The 16,114-nt window shown below is 45.8% G+C and overlaps 1 protein-coding gene across 3 annotated transcripts in view; it reads left to right on the forward strand.

Moving 5' to 3' along the window:
- The window catches only part of PYROXD1 (pyridine nucleotide-disulphide oxidoreductase domain 1), a 328,561-nt gene that overhangs the window by 292,228 nt on the left and 20,219 nt on the right, over positions 1 to 16,114 (forward strand). For all 3 annotated transcript variants that reach the window (XM_078674061.1, XM_078674062.1, XM_078674063.1), the window contains exon 11: positions 6,437 to 6,574. In XM_078674061.1, the coding sequence (XP_078530187.1) occupies positions 6,437 to 6,574 (138 nt within the window). The remainder of the gene's footprint in view (positions 1 to 6,436; positions 6,575 to 16,114) is intronic.

A 16,114-nucleotide genomic window follows, 5' to 3' on the forward strand; every position in this document is an offset into this window, starting at 1 on the left:
CCTGATTGGCTGAGTGTTCCTAACTACATGTGGCATCTGATTTTGTGGTATTTTTGGAATGCACGCCTTTGGCCAAAAGTGTTTTATTGGGGCCAATCTTCTCGCACCTGTTTGTGGTGTAATTGCCTACATGTGGGATCAATCAGGGTTTTTCCTGTTTGCACGTTTGTCTATGGGCTAAGTGTAAACCCACCTATGACCTATAAATCACCATCATCATTATTATGCGCACATTTGTCATAGCGTGTATCAACATAGTTTTTACTGGTCTTGACATTGTTATGCGTGCATAGATTATGGTGTACATCACCATTGCATATACTGGTGTTGACGTTGTTATAAGTGTACATATGTCATGGCGTACGTTGGCATCACAATGACTGATATTAACACCCACAGGAATAGCATCATGACTGCATTCTGGATTTGTACTTTCTACCTCTCATTCACATCAGCCTCGCCACTCAAAACCTGTTTTCTCTCATCACTCACAGAAGTCCTCTTCCCCCTTACATCTCCACCATCATTCTCAACCGCACTTCTCAATTTACGAGTTGAGTTCCTGAGTAACTCCTCATCATCAGCCAACTTAAAACTACTGATTTCTCCCTGACCCTGATGGTCCTTGACCAAGACACTGTCACCCTTCTGGTACCACGCTACCATGCGATGATTCAATTTATTGCCATTCTTCAACACAACGTAACCCTCATGTACCTCCCTAACTTTAAAAGGCCCCCAAAACTTGCACAATCCACAAGTCACTCTTCCAAGTTTTACCTTAACCCAATTACCAGCTCTCACTGTAGTCCTAATCATGTTCCCCTGCTTTCTGTTTCTGCTTTACTGCCATTTTCAGCCAGCCATGCAGGTGTCAACCTCATACCTGCCTTTCTCCTCCTCATCCTCTCAAAAGGGGAAATGTTGGTTACACGGTTCACAGTTGTGCAATGAGCCCAAATCCTGTCATTCACCTCGTCTTCGCCTCACTGGTTTGCCATCAAGATAGCACCCTTGACCACACAGCTGACCCCTTCCACTATTCCATTGGCTTGAGGGTTGTAAAGAGCTGTGCAATGGTGCTCTACTCCCCAATTTTCCAAAACTGCCCTTATCTCATGTGCAGTCAGTTGTGTCCCATTGTACATGATCAAGAGACAAGGTTAACCCTCCTCTAAAAAAACGTACTACAAGGTTCAGATGGTATTTTTTGTAGTCACTTCTGAAACAAACTTCACCCACTTGGAGTGCATGCTAACCTCACTATTGCATTTGTGACCCCATCTCTCTGAGCACACATGGTTCTATTAAAATCCAAAGAAACGGTGCTCAGTAGTTTCCCTGGATCAACTGTATGTGCCTGCACTGCCCGAACTCCTGTTATGAGTCTGTCCTCACTCTCCATGCAAATCTGACACTGTTCCACCCATTTCGCCCTTTGTTCAGTCATACCTGCCCATCAAAAGTTCTCACGTTTCCTTTTTTAAGCCCAGATTTGCTCCCAATGCCCCTCATGGGCCAAGTCCCCTTCAAACCCCCTGGCAGCACAAATTTATCATTCAATACAATCACATGCTCGCTGTACAATGTCAACTTATCTAACACCTTCAAGAATGGTCTCAAGGAAGCAGCGATAGTACTCTCCCTCCTACTACCACCAATGTCTTCACACCCTCTAGTACAAGATCTTCTTCCATACATTTATTCAACTCGACAGCGATAAACGCTACACCCGCACATTCATCAACATCCGTCACACAAGCTACTGCTTCCTCCTCTTATTTGGCTAATATATCTTAGTCATCAACCTCCAACCACTTTAAGGACATCAGAGAGAGACAGTCGGCTTGGATATCCTTCCACCCTGGAATGTGTTTAAGCTTTTTCTTACACTCTTGCAGTCTCAAGGCAAGCCTAACCAATCTGGCGGACCCCTTTCCCCTCTCCACCTGGAGTCAACACCTTTACCAAAGGTTTGTGATCAATTGGATACAAAATGTCAAACCCCATAGGAATGTCCTCAAATATTCTACAGCAGCCAAAGCTTTGTGCTTGATCACAGAGTAATTCCATTCACTATCGGTCAACGAGCATGAAGTGAAGGCCACAGTTTTTTTCCTCCTGTGTACAATTGAGACAAGACAGCTCCTACTCCACAAGCACTGGCAGCTACAGTCAAAATAGAACTCCTCGGGGTATCAAATGGAACCAGGATTCCCGCCTCACAGACATCCTTCCTCACCAAATAAAACACCTTCTGTTGATCCACTTCCCATTTCAACACGCACCTATTCCTTAACAATTTCCGCAAATCTTCAGTCTTTGAGGCACACTTGCTAACAAACTTCGACTAATATTCGATCAGCCCCATATAGGACCGCAACTGGTCCTTGTGTTGACCTTATGGCATTGAGAAGATCACTTTAGGTTTGACTCCCTTCCCTAATTTTGTGTGACCTAGATACTCGTTTTTCTTGACCAAAAACGTGCACTTTTGTTTTCCTGAGAGTAAGCCCTGACATACACAATCTTCCTAAAACAGCCCTCAATGCATCATTATGATCCTGCCTTGACTCTCCGAACACCAATGTGTCATCATGAAAAAAATGACATGCTCTATAGTCCCTTTAAAACTTATGTCATCATACCCTGGAATATGCTCACAGCAGTGGAGAACGTGAAATTGAAACTTGCCTTCCATTGTGACAAAAGCTGTAAACTCTTTGGAATCCTCATGGAACATAGTTTGGTGGTATGTACTTTTGAGGTCAAGCTTCAGGAAGTATCTCCCTCCCTGAAGAAGTAAGAGTAAATCATTTATATTGGGCAAAGGGAATGTGTCAGTGACCACAAGATGATTAAGACTCCGGATATCCCCATAACACCTATTCTTGCTGTTACTTTTTATGTAACAACTACAGGGGAAACCCAATTCGTGGCCTCAACAGATTTTATGACAATATCCCTGATCCTGTCTTCCAGCATCTTTATACCTCCCCTCTCACAACCATGGGTACTTTCTTCAACTTATGTTTGACTGGAATGGTTGGTTTTTTCAACACTATCTTGTGCACGTAACTCTCAACACCTCTTTAAACACATCTTTCATCTCTTTCATCTCACTTTTTATCTCCTCCATCCCATTTATCATCCACAGACATGACTTGGTTGGTACATTTTCGGGCACATACACCTTCCCTTAAAAGCAACTCAACTCAAATTCAATCATGTATTTTTTTACCCTGAAACCCCCCTAGGATTGATATCTCTAGGTGAAGGTGACCTTTGAGGCCATTCCCTTTCCCACGTCACTTTTGGTACAATAGTGAATAAGAAGGACACATTCACCATTAGATCCTCTGTTTTGCCTGGGACAACAAATTAATCTCTTGCCCTTGATTTTCTCCCTGCTTGAAATATTCCAGGGTGCACCATCAACACCTGATTGTAGGAACCTGGCTCTGTATACACTATACCAAAGTAAGGTATAGTGTCCACAGAGTCCAGGGAGACCCTAGAGGCATAGCAGAGGCTAAATTAGATAATCACAAACCGCTGTCTTTGTGGAAGTGTGGTCGAGCAGTTAGGCTTATTAGGAGGTTGTGTTAAGCATTTATTCTATTCACTCAATCAAGGCTTATGGCACACATTCAGAGACAAAATCCATACCAATTAGGTCAGTATAAAAAGGTATAATTATATTTTATTTTGTAGAACCAAGCAGGACTTGACACAGACAAGCAAGAAATACATTCAAATTCAAGACTATACACCGAAATGCAATTGTGGAATGTATTGGAATTGATTACAGGTTGGTATTACTTTTAGAACAGATCAAATTACAGTAAGGTTACTTTGGATAACTTTTCAGTTACTTTAAGTACTTTAGGTGCTATGCCGATATAACATACACTGCAGTTTGTCACTTAAAGATTAGTACGGCAATTCTTAAGTCAAAGCATAGTTACTTTCTTTTCATACAAAATAGTAGGTCAATGCATTTTTTAGGAGCAAAAATCGTAACATTTGTTCCTATGAGGAAAAGAGTGTTAACGATTTACTGGTAAGTAAACGACTTACAATTTTGAGTTTTGGGAGTTAGGACCAAGGTTCCCCAAGGTCCAGGTTGGCATTCAAATTGCGCCACCAGTGGCACTGAGACAGCCGGGTGCAAAGTACAGGGGCCCAATGTTAGCCAATTGGGCTAAGGGGGCCTTCGGTCAGGGACTGCTTTCCAGCAGGGAGCAAAGCTTCTGGGGTAGGGATCAGCCCTGCAGGAGCCAACAATCAGCAGATGCGCTGCACCACCAGCGGCACGGAGGTGGCCAGATTCAGTGCGCCAAGGAGACATCGGGCGTCCTATGGATTTCAATGCAGATTTCGGTTTGGTAAAGATGTTGCAGGCACGGTCAGGGAGGCATCCTGGAGGTGACCACCAACTGGAGAGGTAAGTTGGATTCTTGAGGGATGCCTGTACACCGTCGACTGGGCTGCCCAAGGCCGTGGGGCATCATGTGCAGGAGTCTCTGTTGGCTTCGGGTAATCTTACCAGCTCCTGGCGCGGTCGGGGGGACCATTCAGGTTGAGGCTACAGGCGTCCTGCTTGAAGTTTGAGGGAGGTCAGTAATCACCAGATCCCAGGTCAGGATCGCTGGAGAGACCTCCTTGTGGTGTTGGGCGACTCTGACTAGGGCCGTGGGCGTCGGGTGTAGGGTGGTGCAGAATCTCGGAGCCTCCTGGATCTCGGTTCTATTTTGGAAGTCTTTGCTTGAGCAAATCGGGTGCTCACGGGAGACAGAGTCTGTAAGCTGGGTGCAGGGCAGGTCCTCTATCATCTGGGGGGCTGCTGGACAAGCCGGGGGTTCCTCTGTAGACAGGTCAGAGTCGGGACAGGCCGGTAGGGCTGGGGCCAAACAGTTGGTGTTGTCTTCTTCCTGGGTCAGCACAGCTATTGGGTCCTCCTTTCTTCCTCTAATCTGAGGAGGCAATGTTCAGGGTTGCCCCAAAATACTACATTTAGGGGCGTAAAAAGGGGTGTGCAGGTCTGGACTAATGGGTCTCTTCCTTGGAGTGGGTACACCCCCTATTATGCCACCCTCTAGTGGTCATGGTGCTGAAGGAACGAAGGTCGTATAACTATGGAGGATGAGGCCATTGTGAAGATGCAGTAAACAGTAGGGAACTTTGTAGCCAACAGTGTCTGGATTCACCTTTTTTATTTCATAAACACCAAATGGAGAGTCACTCCCAAGTTACTTTCCTCTAAATTCAGCGGATTATTGCCAGTGTCACGTGGCGTCCAGGCAGAACACTGTACACAACAGGGAAGTGGAGTGTGCTGCTAGTAAGCGCTTGAAGCCAACGCGCTAATTAAAGTAAAGGCCACACCAATGACTAACCACATTGCCTGTGGGGCACTCAATCACCAGGTTAGTTCACTCAGCGCATGAAACGTCAACACAGTTGTACAATTGATGCACGTCACAAAGGCAGTCCAAGCTGACGGAAGGCTTGATGCAAGTCACAAAGCCTGTTCTGCTCTGAAGACGGCCCGCGGGCAGCTTGGAGTGGTTATAGAGATAAGGGACGCTCACAGACAGGCTCATGTGCAGGCTTTGCGGTATCACAGCAACAGATGGCACACAAGGGGCAATGGTTATGCTGTTGACATACAATAATTTTTACTTACAGTTCGCCTTTTAATATTATGACTCACCGCTAGTGTCTTCTTCCCCTTTCCAGTAGTTAAGCTCATCATCCGGCAAGCTTGCCAATCTCACTCCATTCCTGTTCCTCAAAAATGAGGGGGGTCCCACCTTGCTCGCTGTTAGGTGCAACTTGTGATTCGCACACAGGAGGTCCTGATCACTCTTCAGGTTTTCACCACAGCTGTGATTGGCGCTGGTAACCGAAAAGTGTGGTGAAGAAAGCCAGGACTCACTGTAGTAGTACCCAATACTTTATTCGGTGAATCCTAAAGAAACATGATCCTCCTCTCGCAGGTCGCAGCTCAACCTACGAGATTGGAATTGTACACAATACATGTATTCAACAGAATATTCCTGGATAAAGATTCGAACCAATACTTAAAGCATTTGTCATGTTTGCCACTCAGGCACACCCCTTCACTCCACTTTCTCTTCAGGTGCAATTGGGAATTCCTACAGGTCCTTAAAAGATTTGGCAGGTGTTGTGCTATTTTCTTAGGCAGTTTAATATATAGATATGAACAATTTTTATACTGAGGAACAGTATGGCATGTTATGTTTATCAGAGATTAGGAAGGCAATAGCCCTTCAGTAACTGTTAATGGCCTATTTTCTTTCAGTTTGCTGCAAATGGGGCATCCTTTACCACCGACGATCCCTAAGTTCACAATTTTGGATGCTAAAATGATATTACCACCTATAGCATGAAATATGTAACTGTTTTTCAGATGAGGCTCTGGACCCAAGCAAGACAGATGGGATGGTATGCAGGCAAGTGCATAGCAGCTGATCTTCTTGGAGAAGCCATTGAAATGGACTTCTGCTTTGAACTATTTGCTCACGTCACTCGATTTTTTAACTACAAGGTAAATTAATCAATTCCAAGGAATATGGCTATGTTTACTGTGGTTAGTCAAGGTATGTTTAGAAAAAACAGAAGTATCAGTTGATGTTATTGTGAAAAAGGGTGTCTATTGCAGTTGAACCTTCAGTGTTTGAGGTGTCATACAACTGAAGATCTGAACAGTGAGGCCATTTCAATGAAATGCTTTTGACTATTCAAATTCAGTTCTAGCTGACAGCTTAGGTGGCATACTCAATGTTGTTATTTGAGTCATTTACAAGTATGAAGTGCCTCTGGTGATGCGAGAAAGTGGTTCAATCTTACTGCCCCTCATTTCTAACTACTCTGTGTAACTAAAGCACTGTAAGTAAATTGTAGTGAACAATGTACCAAATTGCCTCTCTCCACACCCCTCCTGTTGTACCACCATAGAAACATAATGTGGATAGAGGTTGTGCTGAATCAGTGAGCAACTGTACTTAGGAATGGTTTCCAGAGGAAGCCTCTATAGTGTACCACCCAATGTAAAGAGTGTATAGAAAATATACTTGTCTAATTTCAAAATGTATTTTAGAATAATTTTTAATTACTTTGCTGCTTACGTTCCTACATCTGTGGCAATTGCTGTCAGCAAATAAAATGGATACTTCCCAAGGATTCGAGTGCAAGCTTCATTTTGGTATGAGGAAAGTGATATATATATATATATATTCCAACAAAGTTGCCTGTCAGACGAGAAGACCACTCACGGGTAAGTTTCCTTGTTGCATCTCTTTAATGGAAAGAAGGCACTCACAGTGTCATAATGCTTTGGCTCAAATAACTGTCCATTTCTCCCGACGCGTTTCGTGACATCGCACTTCTTCATGGGGCTTTGGACTGACAGAAGGTGAAACCAGGCAGTGTTCCAGTACTACTATTTCAATTCGATACTTCCCCGCCCATAAGGCGTGGCCATCCCTGTGGCCTGCTGGGACATGTAGTACTCGTGTATTCCTGCAGTGAGTCGCCGAGTTTCACTTCCTTACTCCGTCAAATATTGCCCAAGTGGGTTGGCAAAAGCAGTTCTGTACCCCGGAGTGCCACTTGCTTCTTTCAATCGCACTCACCCGCCCCAGCGCTAGTACGTCATGTGACGTCCCAGCAGGGCTGCGCTGAGCACAGCGGGGTTCCTCTCACGGCACAGGCGGGCCGCAAACCATTCCAACAAAGTTGCCTGTCAGACGAGAAGACCACTCACGGGTAAGTTTCCTTGTTGCATCTCTTTAATGGAAAGAAGGCAATTACTGCAGGGAATCTGTAACAAACATCTGCCTTCATATTAAAAGTTTAACATTCTCCATAGCATCAAACTTAGTGGGAATAATGTTCAAACTGTCCCATGGTGGGTTTCTCATGCTCAGTGCTCCGTATTTTCAGGCAACTGCAATGCAGCCTTGTCATCTGGTACGATCAAAGCCGGGGTCACCCTGCTTCGAATCTCTTCCAACATCGCAGAGGATTAGCACAATAGCGTTACCTTGATTAGGTTCTGCAATAGCTTTTACCCTTTTCAAATGCAACCACCCTCCAGTGTGTGGTATGCTGGGTATTGCTGCTCTCCCGTGGGGTCCGTGTAGTTGTCATCATTTTTAAAATCCCCAAATGTTTTCCTCAATGTTTATAGCTCTCCAGTGGGCTCCAGGAAAATGCTCCGATTTCCAATGAAACCTCCCAGGCCACTTGTAACCCCGGGGACCCCATTCCCCAGGGCTGGCCCTCTCCGTTGGGGACCGTGGGGGGGTCCCCAAACCCTCCACTATCCCGCCTGCTCCCCGCGTCCCTCGGGAGCCGGCATTGCTTTTCCACATGGGGAGCTGCTAAGATGCAGCTCCCCGTGTGGAAAAGCAATTTGATTTGCATTTTGAAAGAGAGCAAGTTTCCCTGCTCTCTTTCAAATCCAAACCAAGTTTGCTATGGCAGGGCGGGAGCCGCGAGGCTCCCGCCCTGCCATAGCAAATTACAGTGTCCCTGGGATGGGGACCCCGGGACACTGGAGGAGCCGGCCCTGGGGGGTGGCGGTCCCTAGTGCCATCAAGGACTCGAGGAGGGGACCGCGTGGCCCCCCTCCCAACATTTTCAAAGCCCCAGTGGGTGGTGGTCCATAACAGACCCCCAAATTTAAAAACGTAGTGCCCCGTGGAGGTGGCGGTCACCGGGGCCTGTGTGGGGGCTCAAGCCCCCCCCCCACACATGGTTTTTTTTTCCACAGCTGGATGCGCGGTCCTACCCGCATCCCGTTATTTAAAAAAAAAAATGATTTTTTGGGTCCTTGTGGGACCCCCTACGCAGGCCGAGGGGGTCAGGGTGTTTCTAGCCTGTCCCCTTTTTCCGTTTTGCACACTTTTTTGAGTGATTCCTTGTGCCTCGGTTCTACTGAGGCACAAGATGGCTGCCAACACTTCCTGGTTTGGAGTGTTGACAGCCAATTAGCATAAAGCTCGTGCTCGGGAGGGTCCGTGGAACCACCGCGGCCATAGATATCACTATATTTATTCTTTAATTTCTCAAAAACTACTGAACGGATTTACACCATTTTTAAAAACAAAGCTTTTTGAGCGAAGCAGTACCTTTTTTTTTTTAAACCTTTATTGTGCAATATCAGTAAACAGTTACGGGCCTACAACCACCTGGCCGGCCTCAACAATGTCCAAGCACTTACACAAACGATACGGCAACTCGGCAGCACGATAAGAATAATTAGCAAGTATTCAGAATTACACTAGAAGCCTCAGACTGCCGAGAAACAGGAAAATTAAGGTTCAACTTTTGAAATTATATAAGCAACATACAGAAAAGGGTAGGGACAAAGAAGGATCAGTAACCATACAATCACCAAGAGCAAGAGTGAGCAATGTCCACAAAGGATATCTAACGAACAGGGAAACATAAGCAAAGAACGGCACTTAAACAGCAATGAAAGGATAAATAACCATCAGAATATTTCGTGCCCGTCCGTACCCACCCCACATCAAGGAACCCTACTGACCCAAGAAAAAGGAGAAGAGAAAAGGAATAAAAAAGAAAAGAAAAAATCAGGCCCATAGAAACAGAAAACTGACAAAAAGAAAACCCCCCCTCCACACCCCCCACCCAACACACATGCAGAGGCTACGGCCTACCCCCCCCCCTAGCAGTGCGTCTGTCGCCCAATAAAGAGTACCCGAAATGCAGACAGAGAAAAGAAAGACAGAAAAGAAAAAGGAAACGATATTAATTAATTAATCGGAGGAGGGCCATACACATGCGCTCCCGGTCTCCCAAGCCTCAGGTTCAATCTCCACCCCAAGAATACATGTCAACCGTGATGAACAACAATTACCGTAACGAATGGGGAGAGACAGCAAAAACAGCGCAGCTGAACGTTACATTAAAACATGTCAGTCCGATCCTCCGCCAGCCAAGCATCCAGCAAGTAGAAAAGGGAACACCTAGCCCTGGCCTGTTCGTGCAAGCCCCCCTAAACATGGCTCCCGAGGGGAGCCCGTTCCATCCACCACAAAGGAACTAAATGTCCACGTACGGCGGAGCGGGCTGTAGACACAAAATGGACGCCGCCAGTCACCAAGATGGCCATCTTCCTCGACAAGTATCGCCCCCAAGGTCGCCCGACGACACTCAATCCAGAGCAAAGAAAGTGGGGCTCGGAAGGAAGAAGCTGTCAAAGGAGCGAACAGTTGAAAAGGCATTGTCCAGAGTGGTAACGACGATATCGCCAACGAAGTCTCATCCCCCAGGTGGGAGAGATACACAGCTGTGTCGCAGGAGCTAGCAGACGGCCGTCCGCGGGTACCCCCAACATCCAGGAGAATACGCTCCGCCTCGCAGTCGCGCGGAAACATAGTAGCCCCCTCGGGAAACGGAGAAGGCAAGTCGACATCCCACTGGGAGCAGGACCTCCGTGTCCGCCTCAGAGTGTAATGCACGCCATCAAGCTTATCACCCAGCTCTCGATAACCATCCCTCCACACACAGTGTAGGTCCCCAAGAGCAGCGAGAATGGTGCCACAGGATAGCACAGATCGGTGACTCCACACCTCCGTGTTTCTAGAAGACCCGCATATCCCATCATACTTCACCTCGATAGGCAGGGCACTGCAGACCAACTCACGCAGGGCACCATCAAACGTGTCCATGGAGGGAGAATAGCAATAAGATGGGGGCGAGGATGGCACCGGCAGACAGCAGTCCAAGGTATCTACGCCAGCAAGGCATACCTCGAAAAAATCACCCTCCGGAACAGCCATCCCCACATCAATGCAAGTCCGGGGTAGATTCAGGGGCGGCCCGCCAAAATCGGGAAACTCCGAAAATGGGGTCGACGTCGCTCACCTCCAGCTTTCCTCAATAAAATAGCACTCCCAAGGGGCTGACACCTCGCAAACGCTCATCAGGCGCGCTGCGGGAGGAGCAGCGCTCCAGCCGAGAAATTCCGTTCCCGCTCTCAGTCAGCAGCCAGGATGTCACAATGGGCCGGCTCCGACCAGGACCAAAGGGCCGGTGTTGATCAGTTAGGACCCGGCCACATGGAGCGGACGAGGTCCCGGCTTCAGGGCGGCGGAGGCCACAAAAGAACCTCTCGAGTAACTCCGGTTACCGGGCTGGTGGAAACTCCGGAAAAACACGAATGAAGGCAGCGCGCAATCACCGGCACCCCGCTGCAGCGCGACCTCAGGATAGTAATCAGGATTAACAGCGGGGCTCAAAGTTAGTGGAGCCGGGAGCCTATACGTCTGCTCCGGTGGCCATCTTGGCTCCTCCTCAAGCAGTACCTTTTTGCCAAATTTGGTGTAATTCCGCTCAGCAGTTTTTGCTATATCAGTGTCTAAAGTTTTCTATGGGAAAATTATTTTTTCACCACTATTTGTTGAATTTCTCAGGAACTACTGAACGGATTTACACCATTTAAAAAAAGGGTGCTTTCTGAACCCTTTTTGCAAAATTTGTTTTAATTCCGTTCAGCAGTTCGGGCTGTAGCCGTGTCTAAAATTTGTTATGGAAAATAACATGGGGAAAACGCGTTTTGGAACACTCCTTTTTTCTCTGCCCCTGCTTGACGAAGTACCCCCCAAACTTTCAAGATAGGAGCGGACCGGAGCCACCATAATTTTCAAAACTTTTGCGAAGATTCGTCAACCGGCACCAAAGTCATTGCGAATAGAATGTTGCGGATTTTCTACGGAAAATAGGTCCTAACTATAACTGCCTACTGGCGACCGCCAGTAGGTAATACATATATATATAAAAACTGCTTATTGCCTAACAAGCCAGGACTCGTAATCCATATCCAATTGCAAAAATCATATAAAGTATGCCAATAATAATCAAGCACTGCAATTTCCAATGTAAGCAAAGTGACAGCAAAGATATATATATATATATCTCCAAGAACTCCGCTTTGACGCCTAGGTGGAAACGCGCTGAATATCACTGGATCATTTTCACCAGATTTAATAGGGTTTAAGTGCACACAAGACACGTTTGGGCAACCGTCTTTTTCAGTATCCGATATTGAAAAAGGCGGTTGCCGAAACGCTTATTGTGTGCACTTCTATTATATCTGGCTAAAATGCTCCTGTGAGTGCTGGTATTTCCTATACCTTGAAGCTGATATATATATATATATATATATATATATATTTCTTCAAATCCCGGGATAGCAGCATGTTTTGCTGTTTCTATTTTGGCCACCTACCCTTTCACCATATACCTTTATTTGTTTACAAATTCAGCATAGAGGACTAAGTCCCAGAGTCCTGTAATTGCTGGCAACCAATCAGAGTGCTCACTGTCACAGGAGGCTGACTCCGGCTGGCGTGAGATAGCCCAAGGGACATAAAGCCCCCCCCCCTGGGTCATTCAGAGCGGTCTATTTTTAAATTGGCACTCTCACAAGAGTCTCTGAGACTCTTGTGAGCGAAACTGCCAAAATATACAGTTATTTTTTCATCTTAATTTCTCAACAACTACTGAATGGATTTACCCAAATGCACAATTTGCAGACCAACATCTCGGTTCCTGCGCATTGGGTGTAATTCTGTTCTGCAGTATTTGCTGTAGCCCTGCCTAAAGAAGTCAATGGAAAATGCATGGATAGTTTATGTTTTTGGACTCCCCCTTTTTTCTCAGCCCCAGCTTGACGCATCACCCTAAAACTTTCAGGGAAAGAGCTGAGGTGGATGGCATTATTTTGGGGAAAGTTTTGTGAAGATTTATCAAACGGGCCAAAGTTATTATATGTATAAATGTCTTCCCCCGCTACAATTGGGACCACCACCTCCCCTGGGCTTATTTCTTTTTAAATAGGAGGGGCCTCTTAGACCCCCCCAGCCCCTGGGACCGCCACCTCCCGGGGCTTTATGCTGAAACGATGTGGAGGGCCTGATGGACACCCCCGTAGCAGCCCCAGGGGCCACCACCTCCCCAGGGCTTTAATTGGAAAAATGCGGGACCCCCCTTCCTTTCTAATAAAAAAAAAAACTAAGAAAAAGCTACCGGCACGAACCCGGAGGCCCGGCCTCTTTCTGCACCACTCTGCATTTGCACCTGCTGGTTGGGTGCTGAGGTCCCCTTGACTGCTGAGGGTCCATGAAGGCCACCAAGACCTTCTGTTACTTCCAGTAAGTCCCACACAGCAGGATTGATAAGAGGTGGCCAGAGCCCATGCCCACTTTCTTCACCACTTTTAAACGCACCTCTCGACACACTGCTGGTGGAGGTATGAAGTCCCCTTTGATGCTGAGGGTTCTTGAGGGCCTACAAGCCCTCCTTTTACCTCCAGTAAGTCTGACACAGCAGGATTCAGAGGCCCGCCCCTTTTGTCCACCACTATGCAAACACGACTTCTAGTTAAAAAAACATAGAAATTCAATTTATAAATCAAAGGTTACAGGGACATTATAGTTAGGAAATAGATTTTGACACACTTTAGAAATTCACCTAAAAAAAACAAATGTTACAGGGTCATTATAGTTAGCTAATAGAATACCTTAAAAAGTCATTGAAAAAAACAAAGGTTACAGGGGTGTTATCATTAGGCTCAGGTTTCACTGGTACAAAACCAGTGAAATTAAGCAGTTCTAGTTAGCTGAGCTAACTATTACTTGCTCCTCCACAATGCACTGCTTATGACCTCACATATTGCATCACTCATGACATGGTCAGTGACTTCACTCATGACATCTTAAATTTCATCACTGATCACATCATCCATAGAATCACTCACACCCCCTTAGAACCTTTCATACACCCACTCCCACACAACCATTCACAAACCTATTCACAGACCCATACCAGTACATACACACCCTCTCACTGATATATAGATCTACACACACATTTACGCACTCACCCATACAGCCACTCATACACCCAATCAGTCACTACTACAGCCACTGACATATCCACTCATACACCCACATACACACTGTCAGTCACCCATAGAGCTACTCACACCCCTAGTCACTCATCCATACAGTCAATCACATAGCCACTTAGCCATACAGATACACACACACTGACTTGCTCATAAAGATACTGACATGTACTCACTCACATATACAGTCACTCACTCAAACACTCACAAACACTCACTCATCCATACAGTCACTCACAAACACTCACTCATCCATACAGTCACTCATATACCCCATCACTCGTGTATACTGCCTTTCACATACCCACTCACCTATATACCACTGACACATCCACTTACTCACCCACACAGCCATACACACACTCACTCACCCATACAGCCCCTCACACATGCACTCACTAACCCATACATGCACTGACTCACCCACTCACTCATTCATCCATACAGGCAGTCACACGCACCCTTCTCCAGACACTCAGATAACCCTATAGGTACTCGGACAACCAATCTCTCTCCAATACAGCTACTCACATACCCACTCACATCCCTATACAGCCACTTAGACACCAACTGACAGACTGATATAGACATTCACACAACACGTCACTCACCCATACATTCACTGAGACACTCTTATACAGTCACATACGCACCCTCTGAATCATCCATACAGGCACTTATACACCCACTGATTCAATACTCAGTCTAACAGTGAAGTTGATGCCCATGTGCACTATCACCGAAAGGAGGAGTCACCTAACTTGTGACTGAAAAATACTTATTTGAAGAAAAACAAAGCGCAAACATCCGACTAGATGGCAGACTTATGCAAAGCATGTGAATCTATAGCTCTACATGCCAAGAACAGATGCATACTGGGTAAGTAGCATTTTCCTTAGCACTCATAAACATTTTAAAAACACTCAGTCACTGGATGATGTCATCAGTGATTTCACTGACCATGTTATGAGTGATGTAATATGTCAGGTCATAAGCAATGCATTACGGGGGATGCGAGTTAGCTCACCTAACTATAACTGCTGAATTTCACTGGTTTTGTACGAGTGAAACCGGAGCCTAACTATAAACATCCCTGTAACCTTTGTTTTCCTCAATGTCTATATATATATGTATATATATATATATATATATATATATATATATATATATATATATATATATATATATATATATGTATATTTATATAATCGCCAGTAGGTAGCTATAGTTAGGACCAAGTTTCCATAGGAAGAGCATTTTTTGTTTTGCTTATAAATTTGGCGTTGTTTGATGAATCTTCATGACATATTCCAAACAAATTCTCTGTTCATATCAGCTCCTATGTCGAAAGTTTGGGAGTGATTTATCAAGGGGGGGCCGAGAAAAAAGGGGGGTCCCAAAATTTGTTTTCTCCATGCAATTTGCATAGGAAACCTTAGACAAGGCTACAGGTCGAACTGGTGAACGGAATTACCCCAAATTTGGGAAGGAGAAGGGTCTTGGTCTAGAAAGCACGCTTTTTCCTTACTTGGTGTAAATCCGTTCAGCAGTTTTGGAAAAATATCGAAATTTACAGATATCGATATTTGGGAATTCTGCCATCTGATTGGCGGAGGCGTTACAAGCACAAGCTTGCTGCTTATTGGCTGCGGATGGTTGCAACTAGGAAGTGTTGGCAGCCGTTTTGTGATTCTGTTGAAGCGAGTAAGGGGAAAAAAAGGGCGAAAAAAGTAGGAAAGAGGAGGGTAGGAGCGCTGTGAGCTTTGTGGGGTGGTTAGGGTGTGCTATACAGGGAGTGTGAAGCAAAGTATTTACCCCTACCGGTGTGCAAGTGCTGTTTTGCCCACAGTGAGATGGTGATGAGGTGAGGTGAGGTGCCGGTACACTCGGGGATGAAAGCGTGCACCTAAACCGTGAGCTGAGTGCTGTAAACTGATGTGCTCTGGGCGCTGTAGCATACTGGCCGCTGTAGCATAGCTGTGCAGGTGGTGTTAGTATGCGCGTAGGCTATAGCGGGAGTGGGAAGCGAACTACTCACCCCTACCGGTCTGAAAACACAAATGCAGTGTTTTAGCAAGCAGGAATAAAGAAATAATCGTGAAGAATATAGTGCAGAATGTTGCAATGCCACAGAAGAGAAATGGTGAA

This window comes from Lissotriton helveticus, chromosome 1_1 (genome assembly GCF_964261635.1).
Source record: "Lissotriton helveticus chromosome 1_1, aLisHel1.1, whole genome shotgun sequence".
In the NCBI taxonomy this organism is placed as follows: Eukaryota; Metazoa; Chordata; class Amphibia; order Caudata; family Salamandridae; genus Lissotriton; species Lissotriton helveticus.